Raw genomic sequence first — 18,917 nt, 5'->3', positions numbered from 1 at the left:
GGGTTGCTTGTATGATTTTTTGTGATTATTGTATGCGAAACATCCCTGAGCTTTTATAAGGTGCTACACAAAAGAAACATTACTATGGAGGTTGGTTGTTTATTGTGACCCTTAAACTGTGCTTTGAATAATAATTCTTGAAGAAGAATTCTCTGTGCCAATCATCTGAATAAAGAATTTAAATTAAATACATTAAATACATCATTATGTACAGGATTACTTCGAAATATTTATGTTTTGTGCTCATGGTTGCAAGACTTTATTTTCAGGGGTTTGAGGGTTATTTTGTGCAGTGCTTCTCAAATGATATTTATACATCATTATTTGGTAAATAAAATACAGCTAAATTACTAACTTGTGTTTCAGTGTGGGGTTTCAGGAAAAATCATTCCAATTTTTTTTTTAAATTTAAATAATTAAAGTGCTCTTTTATATATTGTACAATAAAATAACAGAAACCGTAGCTTATATATTACAAAAAAACCACTGTTATTTTCTTGCACTGGCAGCAAAATTTAAAAATATACCTACACAACAAAATCTACAAGACATTTACTTAAAATATGCTAGAATGACCTGCTGCGCCTTTATAACCAATGAATTTGGATAATCTTTCAGCGTATACATGACTTACTAACTCTAGCACTGAGACCACATATTGGGGGTATCTCACATTTTACACATGTAAAATTTTGCACATAATGACATTTTATTCTTCTGTCTCTCAAGTTGGTTTCTAGAAGCTTTGAGTATCATTTATCATGAACACAAGATTTTAAATCAAATACATTCAGGGCTCTATTTTTGTGCCAGTGTATGTGCACCTTAGTGATATAACTAATTTGGTTGGTGTAAGCAAGTTTTTTCACCACTTTACTACTTTTGTGGCAAGAAATGAATGGACCTATGATACCGTAAGTGGAGCAGTGCGGTGGGGATATTGCATCTGAAATCTGCTAGTACGGTGAGATATTCAAATCCATTTTGGTCCATAACTGGACTAAACTGGACATAACTACCTATCCTCTCAATGCAGATGCAAGGTCTTTACCTGACTTCAAGCAAAGGATCAAAAGTCATATTTCATACAACTCAGTTTTGTGCATGTTCACTATTTATAGGGAGCTTCAGGATTTCCTTGTTAATGGGAGAAATATGGAAAAATATTTTCTAACACTGAAATCTTTAATTGAAGTAAGTTTATTCTAACAAAACAAAACAAAACAAAACAAAAAAAACCTTATCAAAGGATATACAGCATTTTTTTTTAAGAAAACCACATCACAATTATCTCCTTTTGCCACCATAACAGCACCGAAGCTTCTCTTGTAATTCTTCATGATATTCACAGAATACAGCACAAGGAATCTGAGACTATTCCTAAATACAAAATCTTTCCAAATCCTCCAGGGTCTGCCTTCTAGCCTTGTGGATTCTATTCCTCAGTTGAAAGTTTTTTATATGCGGTTTAGGTCACACTGAGATGACCATATCAAAACTTTGATTCTGGGGTTATTGAACCATTTTCGTGTGTATTTATATGTACTATGTTTTGGACCATTGTCCTCCTGGAAACGCCAACCACCACCCAGCTGCAGCATCTAGTCAGATTTTCATGTAAAATCTCTTGATACTTTAGGGAGTCCACAGTGCTGCATATCCTAACAAGGGCCCAGGGCCTTTGGAGTGAAAAACCACACAACACACAGATCCTCCACAATACCTAACAGTAGGGATTGTTTTTTTTTGTTTTGTTTTGTTTTTTTTTGTATAACCATCCTTCTTTGTACACCAAACCTGCCTTGCCAAAAAGCTCTATTTTTGTCTCACCTGATCATAGAACTCAGTTCCAGTCAAAGTTCCAGTAACATTTAGCAGGCACTCCAGACACTTACTTTTGATTGGAAGAAAAGGCTTTCTTCTGGCACACATTCCAAATAGTTTACTGGAATGAAGATGGTGTCAAACTGTAGAGATTTTGTGACCGCAAAATGCTACCATCTTCTACAATTTTCCAACAGTGATCCTTGACAATAATTTGTCTCTCTAACCATCATCCTCATTGTGCGTGTGGGCAAAACACACTTGCATTCTCCTCCAGGGAGGTATTTTTAGATGTGTAGTATTAAAAACCCTATTGCATAATTTATGGAGATAAATTTAAATTTTCTTGAGGAAAATTTGGTGAGGCAATCATGAGGTAATTTGTCTCATTTTCATTTCATCGGCTTCTGTCTCACCACGTCTATATCCAAGTGAAACAGGAAGTCATGGATGACCACTTAAGAACTCCTAAACACTCAGGTAAACTTAAATAAGTAAAATATAAATGGTAATATTCTAGGTGGTGCTAAAAATTGTGACACATAGTTTTGTTTAAAAAAATATTGATTTTCGATAAGGGTTTTTAACATTTTCTTAGAATACTTTTACTTCAATTAAAGGTTTAACATCTCTCATATTTTCAGAGGCTCATTAATCAAAGACATTTCGTAGAGATGGGAAATTAGCTGATACAAATGTTATGTCCTATTTTGCACACACATATTAATGAACAGCCAGCGTCAGAGAAGACAGAAAACACATTTGTGTGGCAGTCTGGAAAAAGCCATCACAAGTCTCTGTGGCTCAATCCTAGCAAACAGCCCAAAAAATGCAAAATTGTGTTTTTGCCTATAGCTCAACTTTAAGAAACCATACATATGCTTCAATAAAATGATTTTCAAGTTTACCAAACGCCATGGGGAAAAAAGCCAGTCTGAAAATAAATGTCTAAAGTGTGTGATTTTCTTTCTTAGGTTATGTCTATCACTAGAATCTCTACGTGAAATGTATAACAGAAATTATACATTATTACAAAAAAAAAAAAAATCACTATGCTAATCCATTGGCTCAGATTGAATATATTTTAGTATATAGCTATAGGGTGAAATGATCATGAATTTAGAGGCCTTATGCTGTGCTTAGAATATTACATAAATTTGGAGAAATGTTAGAGCTTATTGTGTATTTGTGGAGAGTTTTGCAAATGAATATTCATAGTATTGCATTCACATATGACCAGATGATTAATGTTGCAGTTCAGATGAGCTATTTTGTGATTATTAGTGACAATCCTAAGGCATTTGCAACAATGAATTCTTTTACTTTTCCTTTCTGGAGCATGGAGGATACACATAATAGGAGGCATGCAGGTGAGCTCTGACATCTATACATATGATTGTGCACAGCCATTTAAAAAAAAAAAAAAAAAGCTATGAGGATGTGTTTCATAGCACAAGAAACACCAACTTGCATTCACAATATGTACCCACCTGTATGAAGGTGTTAAGAAAAAATATCTAAAATTCTTGCTACAGAAATGTCAACAGTTTGATGGTAGCCCCATTTTTACATTAACAGCCCCATTTTACATTAACATACTGTGGAAATATTTTATACATATACATCCATTACCACAATGGCAGTCAATCAGTAGTACAGTAGCACACATATCGGATGGCTACTTTTTGCAAAACATATCAAATAAAGTAATTCATAAACATTTAGGAAAAATATTTTGGAATATGTTCAATTGAATTTGTTACTACAATCTGTGGAACAAATGTTTGCATGCTCTTACAAGAGAAATAACATATAAAGTTTGTACATTATATGTTCAAAGTGGTGCAATAGAATGTCCATCTTTGGAAGATTAACAGGTCCCAATGTTCAAGAACCACTTAAATGGCATTTTCAACCATGAAAACATTTTATGACTACAAATATAGATTTTTTTGCATCATCATATGCTACTCTTATGTAGTTCCACTGAGCTGTGTTACAGGTTTTTAAACACACTGCTCTAATCAGTTAAGCAACTGAAGTAACAAGATGAATGTCCAGCCAACTTTGTCTTCCGAAAGGTAAACATGACAAAGAAATGCAGTCTAAATAACTCTCTACAAATGTAGCCCACAAGAATGATGATTTTTCCCTTTAAGTTTAAAAGTTGTTCAACTGACATTTTATATTATTTCAATCCTTTTAAATACAACACCCTTTTGTGGCACATTGCAATACAATAAAATATTATTGATTTACATTTAAAAAAATTTGGCACAATGGACTACAGATTTGATTCTTTAAATGGGTATAATATTATTGATACTGGTCACCACCAGTGTTTACATGAACTTCCCCCATTTTTCTATTTCATCCCTAACACTGGTGTGATTGGCATTATCCTTGAAAAGCAAGTCCTCCATCTCTTAGGTCCTTGAATTTTTCTTTTTTTGCCTTCATGTCCCATAATGCTCTACCTGTACCATATGCCTTCTTAGGCCCTGTTCACACTTTGTACTAATATAATCTCACTTTACCACATTACCTCTATTCTTACTTTAATACTTGATTGTATGTGTGTTGCTTTGGGAGGCAGTACTGAAGATGTGGCCGTGTGCCAATGCTAGCTTTTCTAAATGGAAATCCAATTCCTGATGAATTCCCAGTGCTTTGCATAGTAGAACTGACTTGTACTGAGGTCATGATGATGTACTCCAGCCTTGCATAGACAGTTAGGTCCAGAAGTATTTGGACAATGACAGAGTTTTTGTGATTTTGCCTTTATACACATCCACAATGGATTTGAAATAAAACAAGCAAGATGTGATCGAAGTGTAGACTTTCTGCTTTATTTTAAGAGGTTCCACAAAAATATGGCATTTGCCATTTAGGAATTACAGCCATTTTAAGCAAAGTACTTCCAATTTCAGGGGCTCAAAGGTATTTGGACAATTGACTGACAAGAAGTTAATTGACAAGGTGCAGTTCATTCCCTCATTACTTCAAGACATATGAAGCAGATAAAAGGTCTGGAGTTGATATCAGGTATTGAGTTGGCGTTTGGTAGCTGTTTGACTGGAGCTACCAATATGAAGTCCAAGGAGATCTCAATGCAAGTGAAGGAGGCCATTATTAGGCTGAAAAAACAACATAAATCTATAAGAGAGACAGCAAAAACCTTAGGTGTGGCCAAATCAACAGGTGGGTACATTCTTAAGAAGAAAAAAAGCACTGGTGAGCGCAACAACATCAAACGGCCTGGAAGACCACGGAAGACAACTAAAGTGGTTGATCGCAGAATCCTTTCCTTGGTGAAGAAAAACCCCTTCACAACATCAACAGAAGTCAAAAACACTCTGCAGAAGGTAGGCATATCACTGTCAAATTCTACAATCAAGAGACACCTTCATGAATGTAAATGCAGAGGGTTTACAACAAGGTGCAAACTACTGGTAACATTCAAGAACAGGAAAGCCAGATTAGACTTTGCCAGAAAACATCTAGAAAAGCCTACCATGTTCTGGAATAAGATTATTTGGACTGATGAAACCAAGATTAATTTGTACCAGAATGATGGGAAAAGAAAAGTATGGAATAGCTCATGATCCAAAGTATACCACATCATGTGTCAAACATGGTGGAGGCAGTGTTATGGCATGGGCATGTATGGCTGCCAATGGAACGGGCTCACTGGTATTTATTGATGATGTGACTGCTGGCAGAAGTTGCAAGATGAATTCTGAGGTGTATAAGGCTATACTTTCTGCTCACATTCAGCCAATTCTACAAAACTGATAGGACGCCGCTTCACAGTGCAGGTGGATAATGACCCTAAACATACTGCGAAAGCAACTCAAGACTTTTTGAAGGCAAAGAAATGGAATATTCTTCAATGGCCAAGTCAGTCGCCTGATCTCAACCCAATAGAGCATGCTTTTCACTTACTGAAGACAAGACTGAAGGCAGAAAGACCCACAAACAAGCAGCAACTGGAGGTGGCTGCAGTGAAGGCCTGGCAAAGCATTTCCAGGGAGGCAACTCAGAATTTGGTGATGTCTCCAGACTTCAGGCAGTCATTGAGTGCAAAGGATTTTCATCCAAGTATTAAAATTTTGGTTATATTTACAATTATGTCACTTTGTCCAAATACCTTTCAGCCCCTGAAAACTGAGATACTTTGTTGAAAATGGCTGTAATTCCTAAATGGTAAATGCCATATTTTTGTGGAACCTCTTAAAATAAAGCTGAAAGTCTACACTTTGATCACATCTTGATTGTTTTAATTCAAATCCATTGTGGTGGTGTATAAAGGCAAAATCACAAAAACTGTCACTATTCAAATACTTCTGGACCTGACTGTATATCATGAGGCTTTTTAATCAAAGCTTGTTTACATTGTACCAATTACACTATCTATGCTGGTTTACAAGACTACTACATCTAGCCTTCTGGCACCGTATAGCCTTCTAGCACCCTGCAGTGGTGAAATGAATCATCAAATGGCATAAGCAAGGTTGATGGGAGGGTATCAGGATAGTAATCCCTGAGGGCACCCCATAACTAGCAGGGATGCCAACAGATGATTTGGACAGAATTGATGGCAAATGTTTGATTGGCATTACATCAGCACACCATATTCCTGGGATCATCTAGCTTTATAAATGCTGCTCTAAGAGTCATAAGTTTGCTCCGCTCTCATTTTTTTGCCCCATGAAACGCATACTACCAGTGACTGAGAGAATATGGACATCACCAAGACATAAGTAGCGGACATAGTGCAAAGAAAATAATACACATATCCTATTAAACGTTCAACAGAAGTGGGTTTCAAGTCTTTGCTGTGTGTCCTGTGGTGCTGTCAATTCCCTCTACATCACTGTATTGTCACTGAAGTTGTCATTTACATCTAGAGTCTCAAATGATGGAATCTTTGATCTCTGAGCCAAGGCGTACTCGAGGACGTGGGCAGGTGGGTGATATCTCTACATGGGTGTCCTTCAGGTGCAACGGGCGCTGTTCTGATTCTGAGAAACTTTTGCTGTTTTCAGGTGAAGAACACTCTTGTGTTGGTGTACTACAGAAGTAGTTGTCGTGCAGTGTCTGGTAGCCCTTGTGGTCTGACACTGAGGATGGGATATTGTTGCCATTCAGTGGTAGACTTTCAGTGGGCTTTCCTGCCATTTGTGCCTTTTTCTGCTGCATGTTGGGACACTCGCTCTGCTTTAACATGGATTTCATGTGGTCTCTATTCCGGTAGATCACAAACAAAGAAAAGACAAGGAGGGAGACGCCCAGCAGTGTGCATACCACAATCAGCTCATTCCAGTAGGTTTTGGTCTCCATCAGTGATGAGCGAGCTTCACCTGGAAGGATCATTGGCTCTTCCTTGGGCACCAGGGGGGTGTGAGAGCTACCAGTCAGCGTGGTGCTCTCATGTTGTGGCTCTGCCTTCACACAGTAATTGGCCAGAAGCTGCCAAAAGCCCTTTTCTACTGACCAGCATTCATAGGATTCCTCCCTGCCTGTTTGGGCCACTACTACAAGCCCCCCATCAGAGCTTGGATAGAGAAAGCGCCCAGCACCCTTGCTATACTCCCATCGTCTTTCAGCCAGGTTAGAGCGCAACTTACATGGCAGCACTTGAAATGTGTTCACTGGGATTCTGATCACTTGACATGGATGAATACCTGTGGGTGAGTTACATTACATTTAAGTAGTTATTAATAATTAATCAAAGTTCCCTTCTGAAACAACTAAATTTGCCCTTTGGCCTGTTTAATACATCTTCACTTATTTAAAGTATAACATTATATAGTCTGCTTATTTGGGCAGGAATCTGATACTGCTACAGTACTTTCAAAGCATATAGATCTCTGCTGTAGTCGGTTTATCAGTGACATTTAGAGTTGAATGCCTGGACATGAACTGAGCCTAGTCCTTGAGTAAAAAAAAAATTTAATTGGAGAATTACATGTTGAGTGAATCTTGATTTCACTTACGTGTGGATGGAAGCTGTGCAGAGTGGGACCTGGGCAGGGCCTCATCACATGTGGCTGTGTTGGCATCTTCTATATCTTGCAGAATTTTACTGTAAAAGTAAGAAGCATAGGATCCATAAATCAAAGTGACAATCAGAATTACCATAATTTCCTACTTTACAACCTTGATACAAAAAGAATATTACTTTGCATATACATATATACCTTATGTGCAGTCTTTGTAGACGCAAAAAAATACCATTAAATAACAAGAAAGTTAGTGTCTGCACCCCAGTGCACTCCCAGTAAATACTGTGGGACTAAAATATTGGTTTAATGGGATCTCATTAATGTGTAGGCTTTTTTTTCCACTTTTGAGAATGTACCTGCTCTGCTAACCTTTTAGATGATGCCTGCCTGACATCCACACACTGCCCCCCTGTCCAGCCACAGTAAGGATCTCTGGTGAGAATACACTCCCCACAGCTCTGGTGGTTGGAGCAGTTAGCAACACGAATCTCCACTAGTTCGGAGTAAGAGGACACAAACAACACACCCTGAGCCAGAGGAGACATAAGAAATCAGTGGCATATTTAACCCTCAAATGCTGATCACTAACAGACAATGGCTGCTCTATTAACACATTATCTTTTTGCTTTTGTAGAAAGACAATTGAAAGATAATTGTAATTTCTTACACAATTGCATACAGGTCAAAGTAGAAATAAAAGATGCAGGAAATGGTATCCAAGACACCCAGGCCTAGCTCTCTCTACAGAAGAGGAGCATCTCTAAGCTTGCTGATTTAGAGACCCTGTATCATGAAACAGATTTCCATACCTTTTCAGCATCTAGCTTGATGTGCTGCACGGGTTGTGGTTCTAGAAAAAGTGTTAGTTCCTCGATGATGTGCATCTTGCCCTTGGAGTTAATGGCTTTGTGAAGTCTGCCATCATCTGGAAAACATGTGACATGTAAAAGGCTACAGGCAGGACTCCTATTTAAACCTATTTTAAGCTATAATCTCTGGTAGTAGGTGCATTTCAGGTCTGCTACATTGCTGCTATATACAGTATTGCATGTTGCATTTTTCTGCTAGTAATCATTGTACAGTAGTGAAATGGAGACATTGTGGGAAAGCAAAGCTTATACAATCATGTCCATAAGTATTTGGACAGTGACACAATTTTCGTAATTTTGCCTCTGTACACCACCACAATGGATTTGAAATGAAGCAATCGTGATGTGATTCAAGTGAAGCTGAAGACTTTCAGCTTTAATTCAAAGGGTTTAACAAAAAATATTGCATTAACCATTTAGGAACTACAGCCATTTTTTTTTTACAGAGTCCCTCCAGTCAAATGCTGCAAAACTGAAAGGACAGTGTGCTTCAGAGTACAGATGGATAATGACCCAAAATATACTGTGAAAGCAACCCAAGGGCTTCTTAAGGCAAAGTTCTTAAATGTCTGATGACCTCAACCCATCTGAGTCTGCTTTTCACTTACTGAAGTTAAAACTGAAGGCAGAAAGACCTACAGACAAACAGCAACTGAAGGCAGCTGCAGTAAAGGCCTTGCAAAGGATCTCGAGGGAGGAAACACAGCATTTGTCCATGGGTTCCAAACTTCAGGCTTTCACTGACTGCAAAGGATTTGCGTCCAAGTATTAAAAATAATCCTAATATTTATGACTATATTGGTTTGTCCAATTACTTTTGAGCCTGTGAAAATGGAGAGACTCTGCAAAAAATGGCTGTAATTCCTAAACGGTTAATGCAATGATTTGTTAAACCCTTGAATTAAAGCTGAAAGTCTACACTTAAATCCCATCTTGACTGATTCATTTCAAATCCACTGTGGTGGTGTACAGAGGCAAAATTACGAAAATTGTGTCACTTTCCAATTTCTTATTGTATGATTGTAGAACACACCCATACAGAATTAATGATTGTTTAACTCTAAATTAGGAAGTTTTTTTTTTTTTTTTTTTTTTTTTTTGATATAATAAATTTAATTTTGGGGTAGCACCTCTGTACAAAAGGTCCTTTATTTGTGAATAGGTGAATACAGTTAGGGGTGTAATAAAACATGTAAAAAGAAACACAGATTATTGAAACTACAAGCCTTGAAAATTTTCTTTAAAAATTTATAGTAAATTTGTTTTTGTATTTTCATTACAAGATGCAATGAAGTAAATCCTACACCTCCTAAGCCATAGTGGATATAATGCAAGAGAAGATGTGCACAATTTTAGTATTAAATTCCTAATGTGTATATTCAAGTCAACTGAATACACCCTCACCTGTACCCAAAAAAAGCACATTGTAGGCCCTTTGTACAGCCTGGACACGATGCACAATGATTTGCATATAACGCACATTGCTTTTAACCAGCAACGGCTGGCTGCGAATCACACTATCCATCAAGAAGTGATCCTTCACAAAGTTCAGAACCTTATCCGGCATGTGCAGTGAGGAGAAGATGCCCTGAGCTCGAGCTGCATTAGTAATGCACTACAAAGAGAGGAATGAAGAGAGAGAGGTTAGCATGAGTGGGGGTTTTACTTTCACACAATATACACATGCACATTACAATTACACAATATTTAAAAATCCAAATTGAACTTGGTAATTTAGCAAGTATTTCAGATAGAAACTTATCAGTGTTATCAGTTCCCCTGTGTTTAGGAAGAGACTGTCTATAGCAGCGGTCACACCTGTAGCTAAACTAGCTGACACTGTTAAATGTTCAAGCATCAAGCTTATATTTACACGTGCAGAGATGTTTGATGCACTAAGTATAAAAAAAGCTGCATTCTGCACTAAACAACTTGCATTTATATAACTGGCATATGACTCTATAAGCAAATATGCACCATGCACATTGCAAGATGCAAAAAGTGCTTCAAAATCTGGATAAGTTTGAACTGCCAGAATGGGTTTTTTTATTAATACTCAGTTATTTTTCATTAATGACAAAATGGGTAATAATACAAGAACATTTTATACTGTGGGCCCCACTGATTGTTGCGTTATGCATGCATAGTAAGGACTTCATACTGAAATTGCGCACATCAACCTCGGACCTAATTACAGACGTAAGTTATATTCAGACAGTTGCGCAGGAGTTCAAAGCATAGGCAGGAGTACATCAAAAACGGCTACTATGTCTGCCATCTGCTATGATAGCATGCTTGTGATGCAACTCACCCTAGTCCACTAAAACCCTTAGTCATTCTCCCAAACTCCCAGAATTTCCACACATTAACTGGGCTGTATGTACACCTTATGGACAGTCACACCCATATATGCTTGTTGAATAACCTGTTCCAAAATCATGGGCATTAATATGGAGTTGGTCTCCTTTTCTCTTCTGGGAATTTGTGCTCATTCAGCCACAAGAGCATTAGTGAAATCAGGCACTGATGTCAGGTGAGAAGGCCTGACTCACAGTGGGCATTCCAGTTCATCCCAAAGGTGTTCAGTGGGGTTGAGGTCATGGTTCTGTGCAGGCCACTCAGGTTCTTCCACTCCAACCTTGGCAAACCATGTCTTTATGGACCTGGCTTTGTGGCAACAGTTTGAGGAAGTTTGACATATGGATGTGATGGTCAGGTGTGCACATACATTTGGCCATACAGTGTATCACAGCATAAAACGAAGCATTAGCAGTCAACGGTGCAACAAGGGGAACTTGCACTGGCAACAATTAACATTGGAGGGAAGCTGAAATGAAAAATATGGTTTTAGTAATCTAGGCTATAAACTAGAAAGTTCTGGCTAACAATGTATGGATATCATGAAGACATAACATAAATAATAAAATAAAAATAGAAATATTCTTTAAAAACTGCAAAACATTTACCAGTGTAAGTAAAGTGTAAGTAAAATTAAAACCAAGTTTAATGTTATTTAATTGTAGAAATAGAAATGTAAATAAATATGAAATGAAAATATTCTTTAAATAAAATGGTACATGTGCAAAACAAATTACAGTGAGCAGCATTTAAATTTTATTGAACCCCTTCCTGCAGAAAGAGGTGTTGTACAGTCTGATTATCACAGGAAGAAAAGATCTCCTGTGACATTCCGTGTTGCTCTTTCCACAGTGGTCTGAATCTTTGGCTTTTTTTTTGGCCTTTCTGATCATCTTGTTGATCCTACTGGCATCAGCTGCCCTAATCTAACCCTATAACAGTAGTGTGCTGGTGGAACACTGCACTGGCCACCTGACCTTTCTGTACAAAGCCAAAGAGTTCACTGCCCCATCCAGGTTACTGTCCACATGCACTCCCTGACACTTGATAATTAAGAAATCAAAGAACATTCTTACAATACTGCCTTATTCATCCAGGTGAGTATAAGCCTGATGAAGGAGGAAAATTCATGATCTGTAGTCACTGTGAGTACTAGGACATGGCTTCATAGAAACCTGGACAAGGCAGAATGTCTTCCACAGAACAGGGACCCTCCAGTCTACACAGTTCTCATCTGACCTGTTCAGCTGAGATGTGTAAAGAGTGCGGGAATGAGTGCTTTGGAGTATCGCTACTGGATTATCGAGGAGTGAGGGTATGAGAGTGGGAATGAGGGTAGCAGACAGTGGAAACAAAAGAGGGGTTGGTGGGAGGATATTTGGGAAGCAACGAACTGTCCTTGTTGGAACAGTGTTGTTCACACAGAAATGAATGTACTCTATTTTGCACTCTGTAAGTCCATCTATATCCTCCCCATGTGGATTATAGAGTGCATGTGACCAGCTCCTCACTGAACTAGTGATCACAAGTCGGGTGAAGAGGTTGTAAATCTGCTGCAGTGTGGATGATGTCACATGCCCGCACCTCATCAGCTGACAGTGGAATGTAAATAACCAGGATGATGGCATGTGAAATCTGTCTCAGCTTACGGATGGAGACTCACCCCTAACAGTTCAATGTCCAGATTGCACATGCATTCCTTCAAAGTGATATGGCCAGAATTGCACTGTCACCATCTGAAGTTAACAAAAAAAAAAAAAAAAACACAGCTAGGCCCCCTCCCTTCTTCCCTCTGGTATCCCTGTCTGCTTGAACAGACTGAAAACCCTCCAACATTATATATCACAGTGGAGGGAGGATATGGTTTGTATCTTCTTCAGCCTTATATCCTCTATATTTCCTCCTCAACACCTTGGGAATTTCAGGTCCTTCGCTAACTGCTGTGCTGTTTCGAAGGCACAACATGATCTCTGGTACAAACAATGTACGTGTCAGCTGCATCCATCAGGATGAGGAAAACAGTGGGAAAAAAAATTCCACAATAAGGAAAAAGAAAGTAATTTTTCCTGTCCACATTGTGTGCAGGCAAACACTTAATACAGCTCACTCAGTATGCATACAAAGAAGTAGAGACGTACTTAGGATTAAGAGCAATGCTGGACATTCTAGCTACCACCTGTGGTGGCACCGTAAGCTATGTATAGTCCCCACCAAAAGTATTAGAACTGCAAGGCCAATTCTTTGTTTTTTTTTCTACACACTGCAGACATTTGAGTTTGAGATCAAACCCAAAGAATATGAGACAATAGATCAGAATTTCCTGATATTTACATATAGATGTGCCAAACAACTTAGAAGCCATCTTTTGTTTGAACCAACCCATTTTTTTAAATGATCAAAAATATTGGCACATGTAACTGACAAGTGTTTCTTGTTGCCAAGGTGTGCCCTGTTAGATTAATTGTTAAAACAATTAATAGCTCTGAATGTCTACTCTTTGTTTGAGCCATGGGTTTCTCCTGTGAAGACTGCATTTTTAGTTAAAATGGATAAACCATAATAATACAGCAATTTGGAATGTGCTGAAAAAGAAAGAAACCACTAGTGTACTAATAACCAGACAACGAACAGGTTGGCCAAGGAAAACAAAAGCAGTTGATGACAGAAACATTGTGACAGCTGTGAAGAAAAACTCAAAAGCAACAGTCAGTGACATCACCAACAACCTCCACAGGGCAGGGTTGAAGGTATCACAATCCATCATTCGAAGAAGACTTCCAGAGCATAAATATAGAAGCCATACCATAAGATGCAAAACACTGATCAGCAGTAAGTAAAAGGCGGCCAAGGAAATTTAAAAGGAATCTGCAAAGAAATAAAGAGATGAGCCACAAAACTTCTGGAACCAAGATTGACCTCTAGTGGTCAGTCTAGTGATGGAAAAGCCAAAGTGTATAGAAAGAAAGTATCTGCTCATGATCCAGAACATACAAGCTCATTGGTCAAGCATGGTGGTGGTAGTGTCATGGCTTGGGCTTGCATGGCTCACTAATCTTTATTGATGATGTTCTGTCACTCAGCAGAATGAATACAGATGTCTACAGAAACATTCGGTCTGCCAATTTACAGAGAAATGGATCCAATCTCATTGGGAAGAACTTCATCATACAGCAAGACAATGACCCAAAACACACTGCCAACACAACAAAGGACTTCATCAGGGAAAAAAAAAGTCGAAGGTTTTAGACTGATTAAGCCAATCACATAGACCTTAAGTCAATTGAGCATGCATTTCTCCTCCTGATGAGGGGACTGAAGGGAGAAACCCCCCAAAACAAACAACAACTGCAGTACAAGCCCGGGAAAGCATGAGAAAAGAAGAAACCAACAGTTTGACGGGTTTTTACAAGAAAGGGATATGCAACTAAATATTAAGGATCTTTTTTTTTAAATATCTTCTGTTCTCAAACACAAATGTCTTCAGTGTACAGCAAAAAAAATTGTTATTTTTTTTGTAAAAAAAATTGTAATTGTTATTAAAAAAAAAAATGTTAATTGTCCAATATTAAATAAAATAAAAACCTAACCAAGACAAGGTGTTTCTGATAAGAATATAAATACCGCTCCAGGTCTGGGTTCTGGGATTGGGTGATTATAGGTGGACCATTGCTGTGTTTCCCTGTTAACCTCCCGATAACGACCATTAAACACCTCCTCCACTTGGTTCATGGTAAAGGTGCACACAGCTGAGCTGCCCGATGCCCTTTTGTACCTGCAAAGATACACACAAAAACACTCACTCATTTAAATTTTATTTGTATAGTGCTTTTAACAATGGACATTGTCACAAAGCAGCTTTAAAGAAATGGGTGGTATCTTGTACCGTGATCAATTTTATTACATTTGCTGACCGCTCCTATTATATACTTTAGTTAACACCTTAAAAATACACAATGACATGCAACAATCTTGGTAAACACAAAAACTGGATTTACAGACCTAAGAGAATCTATGCAAACCAGAATGGGGTATGTGTCTCTCTTTTATGTCTCTGAAGGTGTGCTGCATGCAAACTCTTTCTAACCAGTGTTTCACTCTGTATTAACACAGTGTACCAAAAGCCAAAACTCACACACCAAACACTGGTGGCTATGGGTCAATAAAAATGTGATATGAAATGGGAGTGAACTTGTGTTGAAAGCTTTCCATTTACACAAGACACCCTTCAGACCTGGTATTCCACAGTGATATTAACAAAGAGTCTAGAACAAAACTTAACACACAGGAATAGTCATATATATAAAGGATATTATACATATACACAACATACTGTGCTATATAACATTATGGTGCCTGTTTCATTATTCTACACTTAAAGGCATCATTGCACAAAGTCATTACACATTGTTATTCACATTTGTCAGTCAAGTGTTCATCAATTACATGTGTCACCGTACAGCTAGTTCCTACCACTGAGAGGTGAAAACTCCATAGAACACAGTGCTCTTCCAGTCTTCCTTACTGGGTGTCAATACAAACATGTCTTGAATGATGTTAAAAGGGAAGCCGTCTTCAGGCAGTGAGCAGAGGAGCTGGGCTTTCAGAAAGGTGGTCCACTTCTTCTGCAGGACCCTCTCTCCTCCCTTATCACCCTGCAATTACACACACACACACACACACACACACACACACATCTATATGAGACAGGTATCACACCTGATTCAAAAGAAGACAATAAATTTACCAACTCACAGTAGAAATTCACAGACAAGGACTAGTTTTGAAAAAATGAAACAAAAAGAATTCTGAGACTGAGTGTAGTGCAGAATCCCTTTCAACCATAAAAAAGTCACTGACTGCTAATCAACAGGCAATTATATGTAGAACAACTATGGGTTGAACTACAAAATGTGGCTGAGCAGGTTAGTATCAGAGTGGAAGCCACTGAAATCTATGGTAAAGGTAGGGACTGCAAATATCTCCAAAAAGAGAAATGATAACCTTTAACTGACTGCTGTAAAGGAGTGATATGAGGATTTAGAGGCAAAATCACATAATTATAATCAACCATTAAGCATTCTCTTCTCTCTCTTCTCCTACACACCATTACTGTTTAAGTGAAAGGTTAATAGGTTATTTGGTGTTTTTGGTGTTCAAAATGTTTCACTGGCAACATCATCTGAAGTTCTTTCGGGATGGCTCAGAGAAATGGCCATGTTGGCTGAGTAGTCAATAGGTTTTTGAGTTGATGATGAATGATGGGGGTCTGAACACCATGTCAAAAGAATTTATTTACAACGTAAAAACAATCTATGTACACAAATTAACAAAAAAGTAAAATTGTATATATACTGGAAGCCCATATGCCATTCAATTCAGCCCCCCTCCCCCATTATAACAGACATACAGTATTCCAGGATTAATTATCTGTTATTAGACAGACAATTGCTTTCCCTAATGACATCAGTGGAATATGAAAACACAGCCATATCAGATCATAGCCCAGTGCTAATGAAACTTTGCATTTTCAGAAAACATCTACCTCAGAAAACAACTACCTTAGCGAACCTGCCTTAACCCATGACTCCTTGTAGACAATAGATTTGGTAAATTTATAAATGCTTAAACTTAATTCTTCCTAAAAACAAACAAGGCCCTAGAAATTAGTTGCAGTACAGTTGAAGACCGAAAAAAAGAAAACAGTTGACAATTTTCCAATATTCAACTGTCCAGTTTCTATAAAGCTGTGCCCAATGTATCCTCATATTCCAGTTCTTGATTGACAGGAGTGGAACCCGATGTGGTCTTCTGTTGCTGTAGCCCATCGGGCTCACAGGTTTGCATTCTGAGATGCTTTTCTGCTCACCACAATTGTAAAGAGTGGTTATTTGAGTTACCATAGCCTTCCTGTCAGCTCAAACCAGTCTGGCCATTTTGCTCTGACCTCCCTCATCAAAAAGCCATTTCTGCCCACAGACTGCCAATCACTGAGAGACTGCTGTGTGTGAAACTTGCAGGAGATCAGCAGAATATATATATATATATATATATATATATATATATATATATATATATATATATATACATAAACTTTCCCACTTAAAATTTGTGTCTGTCTGCATTTTTTCCATGAAGATAAAAAGGTAGAGATGGTTTAGCATTTAGCATAGTTGACAGGGACATTTATGAAAGTTTTTCAATGTGAACTTGAATGTACATGCATAATGGAAGTAAGCCAACTGTCATGCTTTTTTCCTGCTGTGGAATATTTCAAAGCCCTGATTCCATAGCAAAACAACCTGTGAAATGGCTCCTGAATGGCCCAAAAGAAAAGTGCCCACCCTGTAAATGTGAGATCACATTCCATTCAAATTCTGATGATGCCATGGTCATCCATGGCTGGGAGCCAAATGAAGCAAAATTAACCATGTTCTCTGGGTGGAAGGGATGGCATTGTAAATAGTGGTGCTACAATGCTCTTTAAGGGATCAAATGTTGAAAAAGGCCATAAATACTCTGCAGAGTGTGAGTGTGTGGGAGTTAAAATGCACTGCAGAAAAAGGAAAAAGGAGAACTAAGATTTATGGTTGAAGAGAACCTTTAAATTTTCTGGCCATGGCAAAGGAAAATCCCACCAAACTGAGTTTATTTCCTGAATTTCAGGCAATTGTTGGATTTATAGCTGAATTAGCTAAGATCGAGACAAAATGTATTCAGAAGTGTAGAATATCAAAAAAACTTTATGGCTTCGAGAGGAGATCAGAAAATTAAGACAACAACAGATGAAGCAAAGAAATGACAGCATTTGTGCTCCTTTCACACATTCGTTGACAGAGATTCGGACTAAAACTAAGACAGACAGTAAAGTTAAAGATCATGAAATTCAATTATCTGTTATGAGTGAAGTTCTCATATCTGTAAGTGCTTTATGAAAAAATGCTGAGAAAGCTCTTTACACAGAAACAGAGCTAGAGAAAGATGTTAAATGGCTCACAGCTCAGCTGGAATAGAAAAAGCTGAAACAGACCAAGGGAACACCTCTCAAAAGTAATGAAAATACAAAAGGAATCTCAGCACCAGCAAACACTCAGCCTTATTGTGAAATGGGCACTACCCATCAAAAAACATAATTCAGAAATAAACAATGCTACCTTCCAAAGGCTGAAGCAACAAATTGCAATGATTCTGGTAAGAGAAAAAAAAACATAAATGGAACATCATCACCACCACCACTTGTCTAAAATGGCACACTGCAGCGGGGTCAGAGCAGTAACAGAGATACTACAACTAAGACATCTTAAAACTAGGCACAGAGGAGGAGAACTGGTTAATCAACATCAAGTGTCTGGAGCAGCTGACACTGGCAAATGGAGTGAATACACGCATCATACTAGAAAAGACGGGATAAAAAATTGCATGATCTTCATTGGCTCAAAGCTATTTATAATCACCATCCATATGATGGTATGATAGTTCTGAGTTCTTTTATGACAACAACAGCACAGACTGAACTCAGCAGAGGCCTGGATAAAGCCACTGGTGAACAGAAGCAAAATCTAGCAGCAGCATAGACTGCCACTGAGAACTAGATTTGGAACCAGGTGAATGTACATGTCAACTGGGGTAAAATGACAGCCTGGATCCAATGTCTAATTGAACCTTTTCCTTCAGTGAAATTTGGTGCAATTCTTCAGGCAATGAGAACATCATCAGGCCATCAAAACAAGTTCTTCTTCATGGAGCTAAAGCAGAACTGGCAATTCACTACTCCCAACTGACAATATGGTCAACGGACTGATATGCCTTGAATTACACATTGTGTCATAGAAGAGCAAGGGGAGAGAAGTAGAAGTGATCG

General features: G+C 38.1%; 1 protein-coding gene across 4 annotated transcripts in view; it reads right to left on the bottom strand.

Annotated features, from left to right (window-relative positions):
• Nucleotides 1-3,124: 3,124 nt before the first annotated feature.
• The window catches only part of sema4ba (sema domain, immunoglobulin domain (Ig), transmembrane domain (TM) and short cytoplasmic domain, (semaphorin) 4Ba), a 167,934-nt gene continuing 152,141 nt past the window's right edge, over nucleotides 3,125-18,917 (bottom strand). For 3 of the 4 annotated variants that reach the window (XM_034304954.2, XM_053234853.1, XM_026913484.3), the window contains 7 exons: nucleotides 15,530-15,711; nucleotides 14,681-14,831; nucleotides 10,106-10,316; nucleotides 8,642-8,757; nucleotides 8,202-8,359; nucleotides 7,824-7,912; nucleotides 3,125-7,511 (listed from right to left, as the gene is read on the bottom strand). In XM_034304954.2, coding sequence (XP_034160845.1) covers nucleotides 6,739-7,511; nucleotides 7,824-7,912; nucleotides 8,202-8,359; nucleotides 8,642-8,757; nucleotides 10,106-10,316; nucleotides 14,681-14,831; nucleotides 15,530-15,711 — 1,680 coding nt within the window. In that variant the 3' untranslated portion in view covers nucleotides 3,125-6,738. Of the gene's footprint in view, nucleotides 7,512-7,823; nucleotides 7,913-8,188; nucleotides 8,360-8,641; nucleotides 8,758-10,105; nucleotides 10,317-14,680; nucleotides 14,832-15,529; nucleotides 15,712-18,917 lie in introns of all 4 variants that reach the window. The other variant, XR_004578298.2, reaches the window with a different exon arrangement.

This window comes from Pangasianodon hypophthalmus, chromosome 6 (assembly GCF_027358585.1).
Source record: "Pangasianodon hypophthalmus isolate fPanHyp1 chromosome 6, fPanHyp1.pri, whole genome shotgun sequence".
In the NCBI taxonomy this organism is placed as follows: Eukaryota; Metazoa; Chordata; class Actinopteri; order Siluriformes; family Pangasiidae; genus Pangasianodon; species Pangasianodon hypophthalmus.
The sequence above is the reverse complement of the archived record's forward strand: the minus strand, read 5'-3'. Positions and strand labels throughout refer to the sequence as shown.